This window comes from Polypterus senegalus, chromosome 14 (assembly GCF_016835505.1).
Source record: "Polypterus senegalus isolate Bchr_013 chromosome 14, ASM1683550v1, whole genome shotgun sequence".
Taxonomy (NCBI): Eukaryota; Metazoa; Chordata; class Cladistia; order Polypteriformes; family Polypteridae; genus Polypterus; species Polypterus senegalus.
Window position 1 is genome coordinate 109,823,751 of NC_053167.1, and position 27,421 is coordinate 109,851,171.

General features: G+C 37.6%; 1 protein-coding gene across 2 annotated transcripts in view; it reads right to left on the reverse strand.

Annotated features, from left to right (window-relative positions):
- The window catches only part of LOC120514212 (guanine nucleotide exchange factor VAV3), a 307,554-nt gene that overhangs the window by 53,235 nt on the left and 226,898 nt on the right, over nucleotides 1-27,421 (reverse strand). For both annotated transcript variants that reach the window (XM_039734454.1, XM_039734453.1), the window contains exons 17-19: nucleotides 23,023-23,120; nucleotides 10,240-10,262; nucleotides 6,656-6,707 (exon numbers count right to left, since the gene is read on the reverse strand). In XM_039734454.1, the coding sequence (XP_039590388.1) occupies nucleotides 6,656-6,707; nucleotides 10,240-10,262; nucleotides 23,023-23,120 (173 nt within the window). The remainder of the gene's footprint in view (nucleotides 1-6,655; nucleotides 6,708-10,239; nucleotides 10,263-23,022; nucleotides 23,121-27,421) is intronic.

A 27,421-nucleotide genomic window follows, 5' to 3' on the forward strand; every position in this document is an offset into this window, starting at 1 on the left:
CATGCAACCTCAGTAATAATTTTAGTCTAGGCATTTAATTTTTACAATTTAATTTCTGTGCAAATAATTGTTATATGCCAATAATTACATTTTGAAAACAATTACATATTTGAAAACTTTAAAACTAGAAAATAAATTATTTGTTTCTATGTACTTACTCAAACTAAAGATGTGAACGTAACAGAATTGTGAGAGATATATTGTCTTGACAGCATATTTTTCATGTCAGCAATTTTCTCCCAAAAAGAAATATTCTTGGGTATAAAATGCGAATATCTAATTTTGGGAGGCTAAAGCTTGACTGTCTATTTTCTAGCCAATACATCATCATTCAGTAGATGTGCTCCATCACTGTTTTCAGGAAATTAAAAACAGATTCCCTTGGTAACCACAGATTTTAACTTTAACACATGTATGCTATTATCTAAGCACTGCAAAAAAATAAAAATAAAAAAAGAGTAATTTAAAGGAAAGCAATGATTTGTCACATTTCCAGAATCCTACATCCTATTTTCAAGGTGATTATTTAACAAAGTTTCGTCTGTTCCCCCATGGTTATGTCAGCATCCCCATCCATGTATATCCTGTACTTAACACTAATGGAGTTTACAGCGCCTGGGTTAAAATGAAAGGCTGCCAAATCGTTCATAAGCTATCATGTGGTATCAAGTGAGACCTAATTTTCTTGCTTCCAATGGCCTATTGTTATTGGGATTTAATTGAGGTTGTCAAATGAGAGATTAAGCTTTATGCAGATAAATGAAGGAAATTTCTGTGCTAGGGATCTAATTACAGCGTGTTGAGAGCCGGCAACGTGCAAGAGCCAGCTTGCTTCAACAAACCACAACAATCTATTATAAGAAGAGAGCACCTCAAGCATAAAGCTAACGAAAAATGGGTTGAGCAGATTATTTTCACTTCTGCCTTAACAAAAAATTGAAATTTCCAGAACATTAATAGAAATCTAGCTGGGGGACAGAGCCAGAAAAGTGTACACTAATGCTGACCTGTTAAACAAGTCAGAATTATTAAATGAAGAACAAAGACACTACTTATGTTTAAAAATTAAGAAAATATTATTTTTCATTTTGTATTATAGTATCGGGTATCACAGTGCTGCAAAAATGAATCACTCTTTTAGATGTCTGGACTCTAATCAGGGTTATTCAATGACTTTGTTGAGTTTGCATGGCCCTCTCATGTCCACATAGACTTTTCTCTGGCTACTCGGGATGTCCTGTCATGAAGATGCACATGCAAGGTTAATCAGTAATTGTAAATTATCCTGGGTTGAATTAAAATATGAGCAATGGAGTGATTCTCTGTTTAGAGATGACTTCTACATTGTGCCTAATACAGCTGGGATGCACTGCACCTCTCTTTGAATTCATTTAAACAATAGATATTCATGCCCCCTATAGCTTATTCATGCACGGTCTAAATATGAAGGAGCTGAAGTTGCCAGTTTAGTCTTCACTGACTTACTGTGTAGCCCTAAACAAGTCATTCACTAGCTAGGGGAACCTGGATGATGAGGGTGAACGACTCTGGCTGAAGATCCTGTAGCCAAGACCAAATCCTAGCAGAAAAGCTTGGATGAGAAGAGCCAATCGACTTCAGCTGGTGGCTCCGTGGCCAGGACCAGTTCACAGCTCAAAGCCCAAAAGGCCAAAGGAGAAATTGGAGAGCCAACAGACTGATAACTCCAAAGACACTATCTTTACCTAGACAGGGTCCACATAAGCACAGCACACAAGGTAAAGGGAGAACCACCCAAAGCGTAGAGGCAATGAAGACCGAAAATGAAACAGAATTTTTGAAAATATTGTCCACTGGTGGATGCTATGCACAAAGAACAGCTGTCAAAGGGGCAATTGGCCCTGGCATGCCAGGAAAGACATTCTGGACTACCACAATGCCATACTTCCCTACAAACTATTCACCAACCTGAGGGATTTCGGACTGAAAATAAACCTGTCCGAATGGGTTTTGAACTTCCTCACAGACAGACCTCAGTAGTGAGAGTGGGACTCTGTATCTCCAAGGGTGGGTTCTAATCTTTCTGCTATATTCCCTTTTGTGATAGAAATCAACATCTTAATTAAAGAAACTTATCCTCAGATGGGACAAGTTTAATAAAACCTTTTTGAGTTAGGAATCAGGCAGGAGAAAAGCTGTTCATTTTGTCATTTAATAACTCTTTGGGACTAGGGTGTTGAACCGTTTAATCTTGCCTGAAGAAAGGGCTTCAGTTGCCTTGAAAGCTTGCATATTGTAATCTTTTTAGTTAGCCAATAAAAGGTGTCATTTTGCTGTACTTCTCAATTACTCATTGACAAATGCATCTATCCATTAAGGTGGTCTGTTACAGCATAGTCAGAATGATCAAAACAAAAAAGGTTAAAGGTTAATTTTATAAATTATGGAATTTACATCTGCGGTGGGTTGGCACCCTGCCTAGTGCCCTGTGTTGGCTGGGATTGGCTCCAGCAGACCCCTGTGACCCTGTCTTCGGATTCAGCGGGTTAGAAAATGGTTGGTTGGTTGGAATTTACATAAAGTGCCAATCAATGCATACATTCTAGTCTGTTTGGTTTGTTAGTTTACACATCAGATACTTCTGTTATACTCTTGTTCTTCCTATATCTTTAGGTTTAGCTATTATCCTTGAAATTTCTGTGTATGTGACAAATATCCAGTCTCGATGCTACAGGACATCTGCTGATCTTAGTTATATTTTAGTACATTTTGTGTATTACATCTTTGACTTTGTTGTTCACTTGACCTTTATCTGTTTCACTAATATTCCTGAACAGGCTCCTGACATTTATTAACCCTTTATGCTGTTTCTTTAAGATGAATGTTATGCTACCCTAAAATTATTCTCTCACACTTTACACCTTTAATTGTGGGGTCATACTCAACTCCAACTTCATTGTGCTGACGACACAGTGATGATAGGTCTCATCTCCAACAATGATGAGACAGCCAAACTGGAGAACTTGGAGAACCTGGCATCATGAAACCAGGCAAACAGCGTTCAACTGAACTTCAACAAAACTAAGGATCAAGTTACGGATTTCAGCAGGAAGCAATTGCAGTCCTTCAAATCAGTCCATATTAATGGGGCCACTGTGGAAAAGGTGAGCAGCTTCAGATACTGTACCTTGGAGATCATATCTCTGAGGGCCTGACGTAAACTTAGCATATCCAAACTCAGGTCAAAAAACCAAGGCAGCGCCTGTACCATTTGAGGTGACTGGAGAAATGTAGGGTCTCCCCTAAGATCTCAAAAACTTTCATAACAGATAATGCAGAAAGTATCCTAACACCAAATATCACATCTAGGTTTGGCAAATGCTGTGCTCAAGACTGCAAAGCCTTGAACAGTGTGGAACACACCATAAAATCTGCTCTCCCCTCCCTGCAGGTTATTTACAGCAAGCAGTGCTGGGCCAGAGCAGATAAAATTATCATGGACCCCTCACACCCCATTAAAGATCGACTCTACCTGCTGAAATTGGGAAAACAGTTCTGCACAGTCATCACTTGAACACCACGGCCTACGTAGTATTGTTGCTGACCATGTGCAACCCTTCATGTCCACAATGGACTCATCTTCTAATGGCTACTTTCAGCATGATAATTCAAAATGAAAAGTTTTTTAAACTGTTTGCATGAATATAACAATTCAGTGTTCTTCAGTGGTCTTCCCAGTTACTGGATTTGAATCCAAAAGAAAACCTTTGGGAAGTGGGAGAACAGGAGATTTTCAGCATGATTATGCAGCTAACAAGTCTACAGAAATTGTGCAATGCAATCAGGTCAACGTGGCCCAGAATCTCAAAGAAATGCTTCCAAATCTTGTGGAATCCATGCCCAGAAGAAATGTGGCTATTTTGAGATCATAAGGAGGTACCATCTAGTATTAGCATAGAGTTCCTAATAATTTCCTCAGGAAGTGAGAATTAGGGAACAAATTCAGAATTTTGCTTTGTGGCAATTCTACCCTGAGGTGAGGCTGGCGCTTTCATTCACTTTCTTTCCCCTTTCCTGTCCTCAAAGTAGAAGATCTATGGCATGAAGACCTCTGACATCACCTCCGCTTCCATCATTGAGCTCACTTGTTCCTCCTGGAACTAAATAATAAGATGCCACCACTAGAAGAAGGCAGTATGTCATGTATTCATTGTTTTTATATCCTAAAAAAACTGCCATGTTATCTGCCCACACGAGGTACCAATTCTTTATAGTGGTAACTTGCTTTATCTTACAGTGTACACTATATTATGTCATTTTGCAACTATATTTTGTGTATACTGTAAGCTTATATTTTACATTAAAGTTTTTTTAGCCATATTACAGTTCAAATTTATGTTGTTCTTTTTAAACATGTCTTTTTTTCTAGATTTCTTATCTTTTGCTGTCTTTTGCATAATTTAAGTAGTGAACTAGGCTGACATTTCATTGCATGATGTACATGTATAACTGTATATGTTATATATATCAGAAGTTGGTTCATAATGTAGCAACTCACTGCCCACTTCCATTATGACTCACAGCAAGATACTTGACCTGTCTATTAACCTTACTGTATATGAATTTCCTTTTTTATAAAATTTTATATGTAAAGTACTATAGGGTGATGTTCACCATAAAGTAAGATTTGTACAGTATTATTGATGATAGTGGAATTTATACATTTAGATGCACTTAACTCTGCCTGCTGTACTCGATATGGCAAAATTACAATCAGAATCTGAAAATCATTTATAACACCACAAAGCAACAAGCTATCTTCCTGTTCAATTTCATGTGAAACTATGCACACATTTATCAAAATGATGTTTGATTTATCTAATAAACATTTAAAAGAAAAAGGAAAAGATTCCCCTTCTTGATTTTAATTTCTTAAGAGTTTATATCCAGAATCATTTACCATCAATGTGTCCAATGATTGATGCATAGCATAATCACTCTACCAATTTGGGTGAATGTAAGAGACTCCACTCACATCATTCTGCTGGATGATTTTTAAACGTGTAAAAAACAAAACGCATTTGCTGAAACACTTAAATAACTTTCATGTCTTCGACAAGACCAGTTGCAGAATTAAATATACATCACGGAATGCCAGCTTCTGAATAGACACTGAAAATAAAAAAAAGAGTTTAAACAGGGAATCACCTAGTCACATATTTGAACAGCCTATTTAAGAGCTTGGGACAAATGCTGCTAGCACAGACATACTGCAAATAAGAGGCTGATGTCAAATAAATGCAACCACTGCTCTTATGAAACTGAAGACACGGTTTAAATCAATCTATCTGCCTGACTGTAATGTGAAGTGACAGGGCTCTGCAGTATACAAACCATTAAGGAAAAGATGCTGTGTGGTAGCTTATGGTGTTGTGTGGAGTTTGTACTCCCACAATGGTCTGACACTTTCAGTTCTGTGTCTGTGCAACAGCTATAATTCCAAAGTATGGTATACCGCGTTCACAGTGGAAAATATCTTCCACTATTATTTTTTCGACCAGATCTGTCCTTGGAAGTATAGAAGCAGTCTGCTTGACTGCAATGCTCCATCTTTTCCAACTCACGGTGGGCAGTGAATCAGTATTTATGTGGGCATGGTTGGCCGACACCTTTATCCAAGGTGACTTACAACATTTATGATACAATTGGTTACATTTCCAATTGGAGCGCAGGCAAGTCAAGGGACTTGCTCAGGGTCACACAGTATCAGCAGTGGGATTTGATGCCACAACCTCAAAGTGTTGGAAACTTTCGTGTCACTGTAGTAAAAATTAAAAAAGGGTTGTAAAAAGATATTACAAGAAAGCCAACTTAGAGCCATGGTGTTCTTTATCATGTAAATGGCCTTCGCAATTTGCCTGATGCTCAGCAGATGTCACCGCTGTTCTTGTTCTTGCCACCACATCACTTCATTATGTGCTCACTTTGCCATAATAAATATACAACCACAGTCTTCCTAAGGTGACCACTACCTAGCTTTTTTTTTTAATTTATAGAATGTATCAATCAAGTCATAAGCATTCGAATAAGACCAAGATCAAGATCCTAGCCCCAGCAGTTTACAAGTAATTGTGCAACAGGCAGACAGACCTCAGCATTTTATGAAATACATTGTCCATTTTTCAAGAATTTTCTCAGAAGTTCATCTATGCTGTGACTGCCCATTTATAAGCACAGGAAATAGTCAGCTCTCTGTATTCATGCAGTACTCTTAAATTTTAGTACCATACAGCAAAAAATTTGAGTCCTGTGGGATTTCTGCAGGAATACAGACTCTAGACCAGACCACATAATCAAGACTCATGGGCACAAACACAGTGATAGTGGCAGTGTAAAAATGCCAGTTAACCTATCATGCAAGCATTTGGGATGTTGTAGAAAATTGAAGTACCCATAGAATCACTGTGTAAAAACTAAGAAAATGAACAAATGGGGGCAAGAAAGCAGTGAGGCAGCAAAGCTTTTCATACCAAATTACAGTACTTGATAAATCCATAAACATATTGAATGTACATGAAAAGCATGGTGAAAACAGTATACTGTTGTTTAACATAGCAAAAGCTGGGATTTACCCATCTTTACAAATATTTTAATGACTTAACAAAACCATACTAACCTGGATCTATAGAGCTGTGTTTAGGGGGTTTTCTGTGCCCATTTATTTTCTTCTACAACGTATAAAAAAGAAAATTAATGGTGCATAATTTTGCAGCTGTGTTTAATAGCTGTATATTTAATAGCAGTGTGAAGCAAATTCATGCATGCAAAAAGACATCCATCCTAGCAAACAAGTCTATATTTGAAGGAACTGACAATTAAACAAACATTTTGTTAAAGCGTGCATCAGTTTTTTTTGTTTCTTTTTTTAGATATGAACTGATATTCTCATTTATGAAAGGTATTAAAATTCAGCACAAAATGTACAAATAAATGACACGTATTAAATTTGAAATTATTTATTTATTTATGAAATAAATGAAATGCATGTATAAGTGCATACGTATTCAGCCCAGCTCACCATTATTGACACCTTCAGGACAACTAAAGAAGCCATTCTGTAGAGACACCTCTATGAGCAGTGCCGTTTGTCATTGGTAACCTGCTTAAGCTCTTTTGATCTGATTGGGCATTTACAATGGCAAGGAATCGATACAAAGACTTGAAAACTGTGATCAAGAACTGGGCATAATCAGATCTGCTTTCTTCTTGTTTACTCACTCTAGCTTTTAGCACCTTTAGCTTTATACTGTGGGTTAAGGGGGAAATTATTTTTGCAACTGTGTGGTTTTAAGCTCACTGAAGCAAGTCGTTCTAAAAGAGTTCCTTAAATTTTGCTAAGTGTATTTCAGCCCTCAGTTCTGGCAAACTTCCCACTCTCTGCTCACAACATGCAATCTGAAAACGTAATGGAGAAATCCTTAATTGCTGGTAAGTAACAATGAGCTTGAGTGGGTAGTGTGCACTACAATGCTTAGGTGAGATAATCACTTTTAGCATTATTACTAGGATATTTCATTTATATTTTTTCTACAGAATATGTTGCCACATACTATCTACATTATTTGCTTTAACATTTATTTCTTTGTCTGCGTTGGATTCCTCCGGGTACTCCGGTTTCCTCCCACAGTCCAAACACATACAGGTTAGGTGTATTGGAGATTCTAAATTGCCCCAAGTGTGTGCTTGGTGTGTGGGTGTGTGTGTGTGTGCAAGCCCTGTGATGGGCTGGCACCCTGCCTGGGGTTTGTTTCCTGCCTTGCGCACCATGTTGGCTGGGACTGGCTCCAGCAGACCCCCATGACCCTGTAGTTAGGATATACCGGGTTGCAAATCTGGAAGTTACAGCTTTTGTTTAAAGTTTTGGCCTTAAGGACAGCCGGCATTGCTGTCATGGTGCATCTTCAGTGTTTAGTATTTACTCTGACTAAGATCAATGACTTTGACATCACTCTATAATATTTTCTCTTGTACTTAAATACTTGAGGATTTAACTTTGCCAGAGCATCTATCTATCTATCTACCTGTTCATTTTTTTACTAACAGTGACTTAACTGAGGTAGGGTTATACAGTAATTCACTCCAGTGTGTTCAGGGTCTGCTCTGGGTCCATCTCCCAGTGGGCTAAGCCTGGTAGACATTCTGTTTGAGATGTCAAAGGGGCACCATCAATATCTGTCAAAATCACCTCAACTGACCTCTCTCAATATAGACTGAGATAAAGATGTGAATTAAAGATTTATGTCGCTCAATGATCTTTAGAATTTTGTTCTGGAAAATTGTATGTCCCTTAACCTTTGAAAAAAAAAAACAGTTTAAGGATGAGTGGCCAGACAAACAAAAACTAACAATAAAACTTTGACTTTGCTTCTTATCAAAACTTTTCAAACTAAGCCTAGAATAAGCATACAGGGACCCACTCTTGGGGTTGGTGATTGCTGCCGGCCACTTGGTGGCCAAGTGACCCATGTATACCAATATTGCTCAGCCCAAAAAAGCAGGAAGGAGCCAGAGAGGGAACTGATACATTTGTAAGTGTGAAGGTAACAGGCAAGGGTAGGAAACATCCTGAAGTGTTAGACTTTAGCATTCCATCCATTTCCATTCAGTTTTACATTTTACTTTCTCTTATGAACATTAAATGCATGCTTCTCTTTTTTAACTTGATGCCAGAAAACCTGCAAGCTATATCAGTCCATCCATTTTCTATACCCACATGTTTCCATACCAGGAAACTTTTTTTAGTCTCAATAAGCATAAACAACAATAATTTTCAAAGTATGTGAGGCACACATCAAGAAAGTTTAATGGTTTAATAAATAAATACAATTCACAGGACATTTGCTCACCTCTAGCTTTTTCATCCATTAATGTTTGAAATTTCTGCTTTGATCAATATCCATTCATCCATCTTCCTAACCCACTTATTAGGGCAAGGTCGACGGGCAGGTGGTGCCTATCCCAGTAATTAAAGAGCTCAAGGTAGACAAAATCTAAGGACAGGGCACCAGCCCATCGCAGGGTGAACACACACACACACACACATCATGGGCCATTTTAGCAATGCCAGTTCACCTAACCTGCATGTCTTTGGATTGTGGGAGCAAACAGGAGCACCTCGTGGAAATCAACACAGAGATGGTGAGAACATGCAAAATACCACTTCGCCACTGTGCTGCCAGAGCAATAAACATTTAGAGGTCAAGTGTTGTTCAAAGTGGCTTGCAGTAAGGAGACGGGGTTTGATTTCTAAGTGTTACCTGCGTAGAGTTTACATGTTCTTCTTATGTCCACACGGCTTCCTCCTTCCAGAAGGTTAGGTGAATTGGCTTTGCTAAATTGGTACGTGTGTGTGTTTGGTGTGTGGGTGTGTGTGTGTGTGTATTTACCCTGCAGTGGATTAGCGGCCCTGCCCATGTGTTTGTCCTGAGATAAACTGGCTCCCTCTCCACAGATTGTTCCTGCCTGTGTCCAATGCTAGCTGGGATTGGCTCCAGCACCACCGCCACCCTGGCCTGGATTAAGTGTTTCATTTCCAAAACGACAACACTTTGAAAGACTGTTTGGCACTGTGCATCTAATTATGTTATGAATGTTGTTGTGTTATAACAAAAGGGTTTAAGTTAAATTCGGTAAATGTCTAATTTTAACAAGCAAACATGCACAGTTAAGCTGCATTTACTTTGCATGCTAAAGTGACTTAAGCTTTAGGACTATGTTAATTAAGGAATTTTTTAGTTTTATTCTTAAAGGAAATCTGTAAAGACTTTAGTGCACAAACATGCTTATTATCTAGTTAGTGTTTAAAGAATAACAAGTAAGGATTTCTTCTTATTATAAATATTGATGGACACAGATGAAAAGAAGGAAGGAAATTAAGGATCACCATAGCAAAAATGCCATCAACATACTGGGCAGGCCCCTGCTAGCCTGATCCTCAGTGTCTACTGAGTAGCAAATAAACATGCTGGATGTTATCCAGAAGAGAAGCACGGCCATAAACAATCTACATGCTCCCCGCTCTACTTCTTCATGCATGCAGTGTAATTTGTTATGCCAGTTATATTACAGAACATACAAACACTTGGCCAAAACTACAACATGCTTCAATAATAAAATCCTATCTTTTAATGTAATTTGTAAAGCAGTTCTACAACCCTAGAATTGCAAGCATGAAATAATAAGAATAAAAGCTTTGCTTACCTCCAACCTCTGTGTCAAAGGATCTGCAAAAAATTTAGAGACAGGCATTGGTAAACTTTGATTAGTGAGACAAACTTTGAGCAGCGTGCTTTTCTGCATGTGCAATCTCCTGCAGCAGTGCTTTGTTTTGAACTCACACTATAGTACCTGTTTGGAGTGTAACCGCCTTGGGGGAGGACTACAGCTTGTTTTGTTTAACTCCCTCTCTCATTGGCTCTTGTAATGCAGGTTTTAATTGGCTGTCTGTTAGCCATGAACTTTGTCCTGTCTGGCGGTGGCACTTTTATTGCTTCAGGTCAATTTACTAGGCTGAAGAATTACAAGAGAAACACTAAAGCTACCTGCTAATTAAAAGCTGACATGGGAGGACTGAATTAAATCTAAAAACACAAAAGAGTTTTAGTTTACTGGCATAATAAGATCACATTTAAAGTTTACCAGAAAACACTAAAAAAAAAACAAACAAAAAAAAAAAAACTAAACACTATGTCATTTTGTATAGATCCCATAATTTCATTGCCAAAATAATCCCCAAAAAATCATTTCAATCACCTGTACTATAGTTAGGCAATGTGTCTCGGATGTGGGACAAAGACTGCTCTTCAGTAATGTCACTGTACTTGTAGAGGAATTTGATTACTTGTTTCACTGTTACTTTGGGGGACTCAATGGACATAAGATAGGAACTAATACTGCAATCATGTGGTCTCGCAAAATGCAAAAGAACCCTGGATTTGTTGATAGTTCATCACAGAGCCCACATACGGAGTCACACTTAGAAAATATATGTAATTGTTACATTACTTTATAGCAAGGCTGTGTTCTGTCTCCTTTACTATTTACACTGTATACAAGTGACTTGAGACAGAACAACGGCCACCGTTCCATTATTTAGTATGCTGATGGCACCATGCTGATAGGTGACATATGTGCAGAAGATAAAAGCCATTATTTAAATCAAGTGGACTGTTTAGTAATTGGTGCAATTAGGACTAGCTTACTCTGAACATCAAAAAGACCAAAGAAGTGAAATTTGACTTTAAGAGGCAGAAATCTGCATGTTCACCCATTTTTGTTCTGGGACTTTTTTGTTCTGGGACAGGGGGTAGAAATAATGACTGAAGATAAATACTTAGGAACTATCCTTGATAATAATCTTAACTGGAATGAAAAAAAAAACCCAACACTCAAGGTGTAATCAGTGCTTATTTCTCCTATGCATACACAGACTATTTCAAGTAGAAATGGCCCTTATCACAGTATGATCCAGTCTGTCATCACTTTTACCTTCATTGCCTGGTTTAGTAGTCTGACAAACCAAAATTTAAAAAAAGCTCCAGCAGGTTACCAAACATGCAGCAAAAGTTATTGAGGCTGACGCAGATGATTTAGTGAGTGTTGTCAGAGGGCAACGTTGAAAAAACTGGAAATCATCTCCGCTGATAACAGACAGCCATTACACACAGAGCTTAACTTCAGTAAATCAGAGAGAATAATCACTTTAAAAACCTACACAAATCACTTCTTCCCTATGCCATACGACTTTTTAATAAGGAATATCTGAGATAATAAAACATTTTTAGAAGTGTAGTTTTCATATGTATCATGTAACAATTTTAGATAAAAAGTAGTTTTTGAATGAGATAAATATTTTAGAATTTCTGTGTAAGTTTCAACCTGTCTTGTCTCTATTTCATGTCATGTCATTTTCTAACCTGTTTAACGGGGTCGGGTGGGGGGTAGGCTGGCATCAGTCCATCGTAGGCGAACACATACACACACACACACACACTAGGGCCAATTTAGCATTGCCAGTTCACCTAACCTGTATGAATTTTAGGCACTGGGAGAAAGCCAGAGCACCAGGATGAAACCCACACAGACACAGGGAGAACCACTGAGGCTACCACTGCACCACTGTCTCCATTTGTTTCTTTTATTTTATTTCTTTCTGTTATTGTATGCAACCAAGATGTTTTCTTGTGTAAACATGAATAAATAAATACCTCGAACATTGAACTAAGCTGATTTGTGTTTTCTTTTTAATGAAAAGATGTTGCATATTTAATATATTCTTGTTTATCATGGTGCTGGAATCTGGAGGCAATACCATTTTACTACAACACACCCACACTAGGACACACCAAGTGCCAATTAATTAAATTTGCAGGTCTTATCGATGTGTTCATTGTTATCCAGGTGTCTGCAAAGTCTCTCCTTCATAGTGGCTTCAGGTTTTTGTCCCACTCAATTTCTTAACGAGAAGTCCGTGATTGCTGTTGAAGCAAATTAAGATTTCCCAGCCTTAATTGCTTATTGTAGTCTTAAGCAGCTGCATTTACTGGTTTTAAATGCTCCTTATTAACAATAAGATGAAAATGACAAAATTAACCTTTTCCCGTTTACACCTGTGTGTGTTCATTATAAACTATCTGGTTTTAAAAAAGTATTTGAAAAGAAATTTTCAAGAAAAAAGCGAAGGACTGAGAATTACTAATCCGCTTCAAGTAGCAAATCAGTTGGACAATATTCTTAGAAAGGAAAATTTAATAATGACCTGACATGGCACAATGAGAACACTAATAAGCCATCAAATGAAAAAAATATCTGTTATTGACAAGGACTGATTTCTAACCTAGCAATCGTGCTGAAACAAAAAACTGCAGCCACTATAGCTTTACAGGATTGACTCTGCAGACACCTACTCCAAATTACTGTATATAAATAACATGTCTACTGATTTTTATTGCATGCTTTAATACTCACATTTATTTATAAAGATACCAGTAACGGTGCACTGCACGAATACGATTGACTTGAGAATTCATAGTTTTCATACTCTTTCTCTGCACGTTTAGCATTCATTTGCTTTTTTCGTTGGCACCTTTTCGTGTTAAAACTAATTAAGTCAGTGTTTGTGTTGCAATTACTTAGTACGTTTTCTTAAATTTTTCACTTAAGCTGGCACTTAAGTCTTCAGTCTGTCTCAAGAATAATTTGAAATATGAGGAGGTAGTGGAAGTGATGGTGAAGGTAGTAGGGAATAAGAACGGTGTCTGTACGCATGCGCCGCTGAGCCGCCATGTTAGCTGCTGCCGAGAGTTGATTCTACAATAAAATGAAAATAAAAAAAGGAATAACCTTGGAGGTCAATCAACATTCCAAAATCAGACAGACATCACATAATATATGTGTACCAAATTGCAGGTTAAATTGCAAGCTAGAGGTGATTTAAAAACCTTGACAGGCAAACGAACAGCCACGGTAGCGTATTATATATAAAGACTAGCAAAATACCCGCCGCTTCGCAGCGGAGAAGTAGTGTGTTAAAGAAGTTATGAAAAAGAAAAGGAAACATTTTAAAATGAACGTAACATGATTGTCAATGTAATTGTTTTGTCACTGTTATGAGAGTTGCTGTCATCAAGTATTTGATAATCATTATTTCTTTCAATCAGGTTCGTATTTGGAGGACGTGTTGTGTTCAAGTTACATTTCGTGTTTGTCAACCGTTGTAAACATAACAGGTTTCATTCATCGAAGTGTTCACTACCCAAATCGCTACTCGTGAATCTAAGATGTTTAACAGGCATTCCCAGTATTAACATGGGGATTTGCCTGCGAATATTTAGCGGCAGCGTCTCTATTAAGTTGTGGATTTGCCTGCGAGTATTTAGCGGCAGCGTCTCTATTAAGTTGTGGATTTGCCTGCGAGTATTTAGGGACAGTGTGTCTATTAACTTGTGGATTTTTCTGCAAATATTTAGCGACAGCTTCTTTATGAACTTGTGGATTTGCCTGCGAGTATTTAGCGACAACATGTCTATTAACATGTGGATTTTTCTGCAAGTATTTGGTGGCAGCGTCACAAAGTTGTTTCCGTCTAGCTGCATCAGAAAATGTATTACAACGTCTGACATGCCTCCTTTTTACTGTTTTCTAAAAGCTTGGATTGCTGCTGTCATAATCGGTTTGAGTTTCATGGTTTGTTTCAATTACATTAGTATTTGCAAGACTTGTGTTGAAGTGACATTCGGCATCTGCCAAACGTTGTAAGCATATAACTGGTTTCGCATCCAGCTTTTGAGAGTTGAAACATTTATAAACATCAAAGTGTCCACTACTGAAATCGTCACCTGTGAATCTAAGATGTTTAAGAGGCATTGGCGGTTGTCCAAAGGTGTAAAATATTTGGCCATTTCAGTACACTTGAAAGCGACAACCGAACAATTCAGTGGCAGCCATCAACTCACATGCAGAACCATAGGTGAAGGGCTTAAGCATTTCACTCTTATAGTGTTCCTGTGTAGTATAATTATCTCCTGTACCGTCATCAGTCCACACCTTGAACCTGTCCCAGTCATTCAATACATAAGACACAATGTTCCTCCGGATATCAAGAGTGTGCCTGATATGGCCGTGCAATATGTAACACAGAGAATGGAAAAGGCAGGCGGCATCTCCAGGCATGGAAACCACTTGGTAAGGGACAGTTCTTTGATCGATGGTGATCACCTCGATAGACATGTTAATGGGGGTACGGTTGGAGCGGTAAAAGAAATGGGTACCTGAACAATGTAAACTAAGTCTAAAATACCTACACAATAACTATAAGCGTAATAAACGAACAATAAAACAGCGGAGAAGCCATGTAATAAATAAAAAGGCTGCAGTTACCAGCAAGGAGACATGAATACCGTGGCGAAGCAAGGAAGGGAATGAAGAGACTGGAGCGATGGACGGCCTTATATGGGCAGGCAGCTAATTACATGGGAGGCGTGGGGATGGGGGACCCAATATAGGCAGGCAGCCAACTATGTGGGAGGCGTGGAGATGGGGGATGCAACGCCGCCTCACACGGCGACTGAACTGCAGGCTATGGACATATATATGTACGTAAGTAGGATTCAGTTATGACCGTTATGCTTAGAATTTTAAAATTAAACCTGCTTAACTTTTGTAAGTAACCTGCAAGGAATGTGCCTGCCAAATTTCAGCCTTCTACCTACACGGGAAGTTGGAGAATTAGTGATGAGTGAGTCAGTGAGGGCTTTGCCTTTTATTAGTATAGATTAGTGAGGGGTAATTGTTTAATTGAACATTAGGCAATCCATCTTTTTCATGAATCTTCTTTTGCTGCTTACAAGGCTGTAAGAATTCGGAGCATAAGCAGAAGTACTGACAAGGCTGATACAACAAAATACCAATTGCATTGTGGGTTGTTGTAAAACAGTATACTTTACAGAATGCTCTACTATAGCTGGAATTAACAGGCTGTAGATCATTCAGACTGCTAAATCTGAGGTCAAGTCAACAACATGATAATAACTCTAATAGTCTTGCCTGTCTGGATTGGGATTATTTCAATAATTTCCTCCCACAAAGCCATTCAGTCTACCAACATCAATTACCTCTCTGTTCAGCTGTGTTACTATATGTAATCTGAGATCCTCTGACGTACAGTACACTGGTGTAAAATAATAAGCATGTCCTCCACGATTACCATTTTTAAAAAAGTGAAAAAGTCTCCCAGCTTCAGATTACAAAACTGAAAAATTTCACATGTATTAAAGGCAAAAAATCTCAAGCCATTTAATACTTCATTCAGTGAGGGGTTAGTGGTCTTTTGGCCTGGATGCTCTACTGATTTTTTTTTTTTTCTTGAGGTTAACTGGAGTTTTATTTATTTTTTTCTGTCCACCTTGGCCAGCTGACCTTAACCTCAGACCATCATTTAGAGACTTGAAAATAAAAAAAAAACCTATATTTAAGGACTCTATTTTTCCTAATTATATATCTTATATAAGTGTGCATGATTTATTTTTGTATACTATTTACACATATTTTTATCTATTTTGAATGTTTTTCTTTGCATGGAACTACTTCTATGACATCTTGTAAAGCACGTTAAGCTACATTGTTTACATGAAAATGCACTATGGAAATTAATGTTGTTGTTGGTATTAAATAATCTTTATTCTTTCATTCCATGTTTTAAATAACTTAGCTGTTAGCTAAATTAAACATTTGGGGATTGCTAAAAAATAAACAATGTAGAAAAGTTTGTACAAACGATGTAGGTCATCATAGTGCATGGTATCGTACAGTGGATACCGCAGCAACCTAACTGAGTAGATAAGGACAGCAGCTGACGCCATTGCACAGTGTTTAAGTTTATTGTTTCTTCTAGTTGCTTTTAAAGGAAAAGCACTGCTCATTGTATGAACAATATCTAATATCTTACTTAAAAACTGTTAATCTCATTGTAAGCTCAACCTTCCACTGCCTTAAGGAAATAAATGTTTAAATATTCACATGCATTTAACTTTACTGTTTACCACATAAACTGCAACTAAGTAATTATTTTAATTGTAGTTTTACCACTGCAGTGATGCATCATCTTGAGGACAAAATGTGATTACCTGTTTGCAGCAGATTCATTTTAAAGAATAGCTTGTGGTTATGTAACAAGACAAACCTTATAATCTGGTATGATGTTATTTGATTTGGAGAATCACCAATGAGCCCAGTTTAAAAAATACTGTTTATACAATTAGGAAAAAATTGACAAGAACCAGCCTTGGAATGATCATTGGTTCATTGCTGGGCAGCTTCAGACATTTTTCAACATTTGAGCCAAAGACTCTGGAGCTGTTAGATGCTAGTCCACTGCCAGTCATTTGGATTTGCAGAGGGTCAATTCAGAATCAGGAGAACGTAGATATTCCCAATCAACTTACCCAGCCTGGCAATATAAGGTGGATAGAAATGAATAAACCACTAAAAAGTCCATGCGGACATGTAAATTCCACACATATAGTGTCAAGCCTTTGAATTCAGGGCTATGAAAAGGCTATGCTAAGAACTATGTCATCATATTTTACCAGCAAACTGCCAGGGCATAAGCTTATGTGAACAAAGGTACTGTAGAGCTACGTATCCAAAAAAACCTATCCTGCTAATTTCCTAAATCAAGACCTACTATAATTACTTGAAATCATCATATTATATGTGTGAAAAAATTCAAATAATTGTCAAAGTTAAAATTTTCAACAGCTAAATAAAGGAACTAAAAGTTTACCAAATGTATTGCTGTGGACTGGCACCACAAAGCATCTCAGCTTGCAAATTGCACTGTAGTGAGCTGCTGGTTTTCAGCTGCAAACCTGCAAAGTCAGTCTCTGAAGCAGCCTCTAACTCCTTGCATTGGTGGTCCAGAGACTGCTTCTGGACACTGTGAGTGGAGTGCTTCCTGATGATATCAGCTGAGCTCCCTCAGCACCCACCTTTTCTACTACTACTACTCTCCACATCTCCATATTGCAAATCCCTCCCTTGTTATCAAGTGTATTGCATCTGTTCACAGGTTTGCACTGTGTTAGCAAGAGCAGATTTGTGCTGAAAGGCTGTAAGCAGACAGCTTCTAGACAAGACTTTGTGAAGTTGCAGCTGACCACCAGCAGTTCACCGTGACACAAATCTAAGAACTGAGATGCTTTGTGATGTGGCAGTTCATAAGAATACACCAAGCAACTTGGGCAACGACCTACCAAAATGTAGCCAAAAATAGCTTGATCCGTTAGTAGAAGTTAATTAAGTGAGTTTCTGTAAGTTGGACAAATTATGAAATAAGACAGCATCATTCCATCCAAGCCAAAGCCAATAAAGACGTAAAATGTTTAGGCCAGGTAATACCAGATAACGGCATCCTGCATCCATAACAATTAGAGTCGCACAAAGCGGCAGCAGTGAAGAAATGTGGGCTACAAATAGAGCTTTAAGTAGCGTTTGGAAGCAGTAAAATAAAGCACCAGTACATGTCAACTAAGAAATGTACACAAATAAAATTAACCAAGAGAAAAACATGGCACTCATCTATTAATGTTAAGTAACCTCTTTTCTTTTTGGAGAAAAAAGCTCTATGACATCAGTGTTGGTGGTCCTCCTATTATCTTTTTAGGACCCCCATTTCTTTATCTGAGGGGGACATTTTTGAATACTAATACTATTAAACTGGTATACAGTATGTGAATGAGTAAACTTCAGTGAACAGCCAGGATGGATAACTTAGAATATGTCCAGATTGTACAGATGAAACAGGTGACAGTCAGACACATGTACTTCATTACTACAGCTTGTCTGTCTATATGGCACAGAGTGAAGGTATTACACTCTCTATTGAACACAGAGTGAAAAACAGGATTTAGCTTTCAAATAAAGACAGAAGTAAAGATTTTAAATGTCCTTGTTGCTTTGGATCTGAACTTCAAGCCTCACATAACCAAGTGTTAGATATTTTTTTTCTAATTAAAATACAGCACAATTTCTTCTTTTTCTGTTACTGTAAGACACTAACTAGACTACTATAAACAACTTTTATCAGGATTGCCCAAACAAAACATAAAAAGTGCACAGCTTGTTTAACACTAGAATTACCAGAGCCTACGAAAATACTCGTAGATCCATCCCACCTTAAATTGCTTCTTAAATCCGTTTGCACCTCTCCGCCAGCGTCTTTTGTCTTCTAAATGTGCTGATACAATAAAAACAAGCTGCAAGCAGCTGGCTATTCCATCTCCTCACCAACTTAGAACGTGCACGAACTTCTCCCAGCTCATGCCTTGATTGATTATCTGGGAGTACAGTGGAGTTTTAGAGTGGAAATAATAGATCGTTATTTGGAACACACGCATTTCATGTGTGTTCCGTTTCTGCAGTAATCTGTGTCAACACATTGTTAAAACAGAAACGTTTTTTATATTCTAGTAGTAGATGACAAAATGTAGGCATAAACTATATAATGTATGAAGCCTGAAGTCCAAATATCAAAGAAACACTTTCACAAAAGGTACAAATATAACAGAACAAGTGCGCTTTTATTCAAAAATATAACTGCAGGAAAAAAAAGACGCTTTAGCATGCGACATTGACACACATATACTACGACTGCCTCCATGGTGCAAAAGTATCAGGGGCTGACTGGGAATCAAAAGGTCACGAGTTCGATCCTGCACGACTCCGTTTTGAGAAGTGGACTACTCTTATTCTTACTGTTTTAGAATAAAAACATACATTTGATTTCAGTCTGTAACAGCCGGTGTAATTTATATTTGTAAAGGTTAGCTTTGCTTTTTTTTTATTATTCAGTTTTATTATCTCAGCCGCTTCCACAAGCCCAAACAACACCTCTCCCCGCCACCGCATTTGACACTGCTGTTTTCACATAGACGCGCTATAACACAGGGAAATTCAGATCATGACGACCCTTCTACATCGGAGCAAGAATGCACATCGCACTTTTGCCATTGCTGTACTTTGTATATGTATATGGAGTGCTCTGCATTTCACTTGTGACTTTATGCTGTAGGAAGTAAGTAAATAAATAAAGGTAAATAGGTAAATAACATTCGAAAGCAATGCTCCGATGTAGAACTCAAGCGACTCTACATGCTAGTGTTTAGATCTGGACGGTGTATGTGCCCCAAAAAAATGTCTAACTGCAATCTTGTACCATTGCTTGCATACTAAAATGTCAGCAGGCACTTTTCATGGCATTACACGTATTTTTTGAGCATGCCCTCTGCACACTACTTGTGACTTTAGGCTGCAGGAAGTAAGTAAATAAACAAAGGTAAATTGCGTCATAAAATGATTTCTTCAAAACAACACTTACATTTGTCTCTTTCTTTTTTTAAAATGTGTGTTGATCACCGCCAGTATGTTGTAGCACACAGCAACTGGCCACCTGCATGTTCTTGCGCGCCCTGAATAATTCCTGTTCTGACTCCAAGTAATAGCGGCAGCATAAAATCAAACCCGATCTGACACTGTTCGTTTTTAAATAATATTGCATTACTGCGACAATGTTTTCTGATTGGTACTATTTGCGTCATAAAATGATTTCTTCAAAACATCACATACAGTATATTTGTCTCTTTCTTTTTTTAAAATGTGCGTTGATCACCGTCAGCATGTTGTAGCACACAGCAACTGGCCATCTGCATGTTCTTGTGCGTACTGAATAAGAGACAAATATATGTGACGTTGTCAGCACATTTAGAGGACAAAAGATGCTGGTGGAGAAGTGCGAACGGATTTAAGAAGCGATTTAAGGTGGGACGGATCTACGAGTTTTTTCATAGGCTCTGGTAATTCTAGTGTTAAAATGCAGCTAACCAAAATGATACGTATCTGAGTACATAACACCAGATTTAGCCACACTTCATTGGTTTCCAGCATCTTTTTGGATTGAGTTAAAACGATTCTCAACTGTACACAAGGCTTTAACATTTTGTAATGCCTGCTCCTATACGCCAGTTCTTTAGGTATTTACCTTTGCAATATATTTAGAATGAGACATGAAGGGTCAGGTTGTTTGGCACTATACATTTGTAATATTTTACTGACATCAAGAAGTTGCTAAAACATTTATTTTAGTTTAGCACTTCCATATGTATTATTAGCTTTTGCTGGGAGTTTTTTTTTTTTGCTGTTGACTTTTTTTCTCAAATTATTTTTGAAGCACACTGTTGCATCCGCTAGTGTATGTTAAAAAGAAAATGGGTTAGATGAATGCTTGAATACTGAAATAGATTTACTTTAGAGTTTGCTTAACACAACGTTTTTGTCTGTTGACATTATACAACTGTATGATAGCCGTTCAAATGTGTAATACACATTTTTTTTTGGCTAGCATGATCAATGGTTCTTAACCTCTGCTCTTTCTCTTTGTCTTTCTTGGGATTCTGCTATATACTCCACTACACCTTTATTGAAGAATAGATAGTAACTTAGATAATTTAATATAGAATGCCCAGGAGAGACTGGACAGGCCATTGGCCGGGTCAGTAAATCTTTGTACCTTTTTACTGCTTATGACTATGGACCCTAGTGGCTTGTTTTTAATTTCCCCAAATGCAGTTTCGCCATAGGTATTGTAAAAAAAAAATACAACAATCACTCTATTATGCTATCAACTTGTTGAAAACAAAGGTAATGGCTTTAACAACTTTAAAGTACTAGAATACTTGTAAGATAAATGGTATTGTAATTTTGAACTACAAATGATTAATTTAATGAGCTATGCAAATAAAATGATTCTTTTTTTATTTACAGTGCCTTCAGAAAGTATTCATACCCCTTTACCCATTTTTACATTTTTAAATGTTGCAGCTTTATGCTAAAATCATTTGAATTCATTTTTTAACACTTAATACAACAGAATGACAAAGCAAATAATGGACTTCAGCATTTTATTTAAAAAAAAAAAAATCTAAACTCTCACAGATACTTAAACCTTTTGCTATGACACCTTAAATTTGGCTCAGTTGCATCCCATTCTATTGACCATCATGGAGATGTTTCTACATCTTATTTCGATTACACCTCTGATCAATTCAATTGACTGCACATGATTAGGAAACAAACGCACCTGTCCATAGAAGGTCCCACAGTTGTTAATGTGTATCAAAGCAAAAACCAAACATTTAAGATAAAGGAATTCCCCGCAGAACTTAGAAACAGAATTGCTGTTGAGGCACAAATCTTGGGAAGACTACAAACAATTCCTGCAGCATTGAAAGCACCCAAGAGTTCAGTGGCCTGCATAATTATTAAACAGAATAAGTTTGAAACAACCACAACTCTTACTTGAGATGGCTGTCCAGAAAAACTGAGCAACCGGAGGAGAAGGGTCATGATAGGGGAGGTGAAGAAGAGCCCAATGACCACTCTGGCTGAGCTTCAGAGAGCCTATTAAACTTCCACTCGGACAAACACCACTACAACACCCCACCGATCTGGGATTTATTGCACAATGGCTACACTGAGGCCTCACCTAAGTAAAAGCCACATGAAAGCCCACTTGGATTTTGCAAAAAGGCATATAAAGTGAACTCAGACTATGAGAAACTGGTCTGAAGAAACCAAGATAGACCTATTCGGCCTCAATTCTACATGTCATACCTGGAGGAAACCGTGCACCTGTCCTCAACATTCCAGTGGTGAAGCACGGTGGTGGCAGTATCATCACGTGGGGTATTTTTGTAGCGGCATGGACTGAGAGACTAGACATGGTAGAAGGAAAACCGTACAAAATAGAGAGATATCCTTAATGAAAACCTACTTCAGAATGCTCTGGACCTCAGAATGGGCTTCAGGAACACTAACCCTAATTCTGAACCTCAGAATGGGCTTCAGGAACACTAACCCTAACCCTCAGGAACAACTTTAGGAATGTCCTTGAATTGCCTAGCCGGAGCCTGTACTTGTACCCAATTGAGTATGTCTGGAGAGACCCAAAATATCAGTCCACCAATGGCTTACCTCCAACCTAAAAGAGACTGAGAGGATCTACAGAAAAGAAGGGCAGAAAATCCGAAAATCCAGGTGTGCAAAGCTTGTCTCACCCTACCCCACAATACTCCAGGTTGTAATCAATACCAAAGGCTTTAACAAAATACTGAGGAAAGGGTCTGAATATTTGTGTCATTGTTATACTTCACTTTTTTATTTTTTAAAAAATTAAAAAAAAATTCTAAATTCTTATTTTAACTTTGTCAATCTAGGGTAATGAGTGTTGCTTGATGAGCTGAAAACGATTTTAAATGATTTTAGCATAAAGGTAAAACATAAAATATCTAAGAAAGTGAAGGGGTCTGAATACTCTTTGGAGGCACTGCAGTTTTAATATTTCATAACATTCTTAATTTACACTAACTCATTACATGGCTTTAATGTGACCATCATATGTTAAAAGAGAGAAAAAAACAAATTCTGCATTACCTGTGTTCACTTTCCCACAAGTCTCTAGTCTACCCAGACACTCCTTGTGGGCTCCAGCTCCACAGTTTACACATATGTAGCCTTGGTTGAATATTCCTCTGAAAGTTAAAAACAATTTTGTTTGTGGCAGAACAACTACTGAACTTAGAGAATAAAGCAAAAGCATACAGCATATTCACTGCTAAATTGTAAAATTCTGGAGGTCAAGTCAAATTTAGCAGCAGTCAATAAATCATTCACACAGTATTTAACATGTCAGCTTTATTCAAATAAGAAAGACAATGATTACACACAACAGCACATATTTTAAGATGGAAAAAGTATCAATTAACTCATCATTAAGCTGAGTGACTGGAAGTGGAATACGGACATGCATGGCTGCATACTTTGGTGTATCTTATGCGTTTACCCGACATTGTTAAACAATGGCAACTTCATGTGGCAGCAAAGTGCTAAATTAGTTTCATACCTTGAAAATTTTGAGAGGCTTAATGGGGTATGGATTTTAGTGCTACTACACACTGAAAGCATTTTTCTTACCAAATACAGCTGGTTTAAAAAAAAAACAGAGCATTTGTACAGCATCTGAGCTTTACCAGGATTTTAGTCTTTCACCTTCTGCAGCCTTAAAATGACACAAGGGTGATACATTTTACTTTTCTTAACCAGCCACAACCCCATTCGTCCATTAAAAATTTCCACATTCATAAAGCACGATAGGCAAAAAATATTATTTGTAATTGGATGGAACTGGAAAGGTTCAGTGTGGCTTACAACAGCAACACTTAATGCAGAAAAGAACGATGACTAAGAATGTGGCTTATAATACATGATGCTTTAAATATTGCATATACTGTACTAGATTATGTTAAAAAATTGCACTCTCAATAATTTAAAATAAAAAAAAAAACAATTACAAAAATGCAAATGAATGAAGAACTTATTTTATAAGGTAGAATCAGAAAATACACCTAATGAATAAATAACCAGCTTTTTTCCATATTCCTGGACACACACACACACACCCACATTGTAGTCTTGCATTTAAAGGACACTAAACCAGCAGACTCTAATCAGGAATAAGCAACTGCCATACCAAAGGGATACATGTTGGGTTAATTAGTGTCTCTAAAATGGCACCATACAAGAGAGTGTGAGTATGTGCGAGCCTTCCCCGCAATGAACTGACTCCATTTTCAGGAACTGCCTTATGCCCAATGTTGCTGAGATAGGATGGATAGGATACCAGTATAGATTAAAAAAAATAAGACAGTGTAAGCATAGGCAATGAAGAAATTCTCTGATGGTACTGGTATAGCAGAGTGTGTTAGTGAAGAATGAGAACTGGACTGTTGGTGCAGAACTTTATTAAGTGGTCAATGGCAAAACAAAGGAGATAAAGTCTTCTTAATTCTGTTGAAAAGGTTATATAGTATGTTCATTTCAGTTTTCATTTTGGATCACCTTGACAAAGCCGGCAACACTGTGAGGATTATGTGTTTTGATTTCTCCAGTGCCTTCAATGCTATCCAGCCATGCCTGTTAAGAAGTAAGCTTAAAGAAATGCAGGTGGATGAGCCCATTGTGTCCTTGATAATGGACTGTCTGTCGGAGAGACTGCAGTCTGTGAGACTCAAGGACCATTGTGAGCAACACTGAAGCACCACAAGGAACAGTCTTGTCTGTGTTTTTCTTTACACCTCCGACTAAAAATATGACACCAGGTCATGTCACTTGCAGAAATTCTCAAATAATTGTGTACTTTTAGGGTTTATTAATAAGAGGGATGAGACAGAGTATGGGAGTCAGGTGGCAAACTTTGCTTCTTGATGCCGAAAGAATCGTCTGCAACTTAACATCAGTAAGACTGAGGAACTGGTTATTGACTTTCACCACACCAAAGAGCCTCTATTTCTGGTCACTATTCAGACAGCGGATGTAGAGGTGGTGCACTGTTACAAGTATTTGGGAGGACCAAATGAATGACAACCTGGACTGGTCTCAGAACACAAAGGAAATATAGGTAAAATTCCATTACAACGCATATCTTTACAACGAAATTTTCATTACAACAAAGTATTTTTTATGGTCCCGACAGTTTTCCCATATGATACGAGTCTATAGAAATCTCGTTACTATGAAGTACATTCAGCAGATACTTTCATTACAACGAAGTGACCTTGAAATGCTTGAATGAATTATCCACAGAACAGTTAGTTCTGGTGTCGCAGCTCAGTTGTGCACAACGATCCTCAAACAGAAACATTTATTCGGACTTTCCTCGTACTGCTTTTTCTTTCTGTTTTCGTTTTCAGTGGTTTTCAGTGCTTATTGCTCGTTAACTTTTTAAAAACATCTATTGGAATTTAACTCATTGTCACCCTCCTATAGAAACGGCAGACACAAAAAAACGATAACAGTTCATATTAGAAAAAAAAACTTCCCATTTTTGCAGCTCCCGATTGCGGCAAAAAGAAAAAAGATGTTGCCAGTGAATTTGGAATTTCACCATCGACACTGTCAACTTTCTTGAAAGACCGAGCAAAAAAAGAAAAATCCCGGGTTGCAAATGTATGCAAACTGCTGTATTTGAAGACGCCATAAAAGCAGTTTTTATGTGGTTTAGTAATGCTTGTTTAAGAAACATTCCTATTAAGTCGGCACTCATTCAAGAAAATGTCAGGTTTCTAAACTCTCTTGGGACCTCCGCCAACTCTCTTGGGTGGGGGGTAAATCCCAAAATAGTTCAGAAACCTCACAATATGAAGAAGAAGAAAAGGATAATTCGGCTTCTGATTGATAACTGTGCTGCCCACAACATGCTTCCGCATTTAGATAATGTTCGCATTGAATTCCTCCCACCCAATTGCGCAGCAGTGCTTCAGCCAATGGATTTGGGCATCAGTCGCACTCTGAAAGTTTATTATCACAAGGAAATGCTCGTCAGCATCACTTGTAGACAAGAGAAGATTAAAATTAACACGAAAGAAGTTATTGAAATGATTGCAAACGCCTAGACGCAATTTAAAGAAAGCACTATAGTGACAAACACAGAATCTCATTAAAACTAAATTTTCATTACAACAAAATATTTTTTAGGTCCCTGGCAGTTCGTTGTAACGGAGTTTTAACTGTATATGAGCAGAGCAGACACTTTTTTAGGTGACTGCACTCCTTTAATGTGAATAGTGACATCCTTTATATCTTCTACAATTTTGTGATGGCCAGTGTGATTTTCTATGTTGTGGTTTGCTGGGCTGCTAACATCACATCAAAATAGGCCCTCTGAATCAACAGGCTCAGTTATGGGACACATTTGAGACCCCCAGGATGTAGTAATGGATGGAGAAAATTAAAACAAAACTGAGCTCCATTATGAACAATGCTAGGCATTCTCACTTTGACACACTAACACTGAGGACTTTCAGCAAATGAATTATTCAGCAGAAGTCCATACAAAAAAACTATTGGGGATTCTTTATAGCAACAGTGATATGCCTTTATAATGCCTCACTCTGACTGTAACTACTAAGTCAAAAATTTTCTTTTCTTTATGTTTAGTCATTGTGATATATATCTAAGAGGGGTCTGCTGTTTGTTATAATATGATAACATTATTTATTTATTAATTGAACTTCTGTAGAAAGCCAAATTTCTATCTATCTATGTATCAATGTATGTATCTATGTATGTATGTATGTATGTATCTATCTATCTATCTATCTATCTATGTATCAATGTATGTATCTATCTATGTATCTATCTATCTATCACTGTGGATTTAGTCTTAGTAATCAAAACATACATTTCATTCATTTATTCATTCATTCTCTTTATTCATTTTCCAAGCCAATATTCTAATACGTTAGAGGTCTGCCATAGCAGCACTGGATGTAAAACAGGAACCAATCCTGGAATGGGGTGCCGGTCTATTTATGCTAACTATAACGTATCACCCTGGGCTCAGCCTGTGGGAGTTTGCACATTCTCATTGTTTCTGTGTGGACATTTCTTCCGGGTACTTTCCAGGTATTTTCTCCCACATTCTACTGACACATCTGTTAGACTGACTGGAGAGTCCAAGCTGTCCAAATATGAGTAGATGTGAGCCTTTGCATATGCATGCCTTGTGATGGACTGGCTTCCTGTTTAGGACTGGAGTGCACCTTGCAGGCACTGTTTCTGGACCAGTTAATGCCTCTCCATGGGTAAGTAGGTTAGAAAATGGATGGATGAATGCATTTTTAAATTTATACAGCAGTCTGCAGTTGTACATGGAGGAGTATTAAATACATTATTGAAATAATTTAATAACAGAAAAAGACGAATTTGTAGGAGGTATACTAAAATAGCCGCACCACATGTGGAAAAAAATATATAAACCTGAAAAATGCAGACT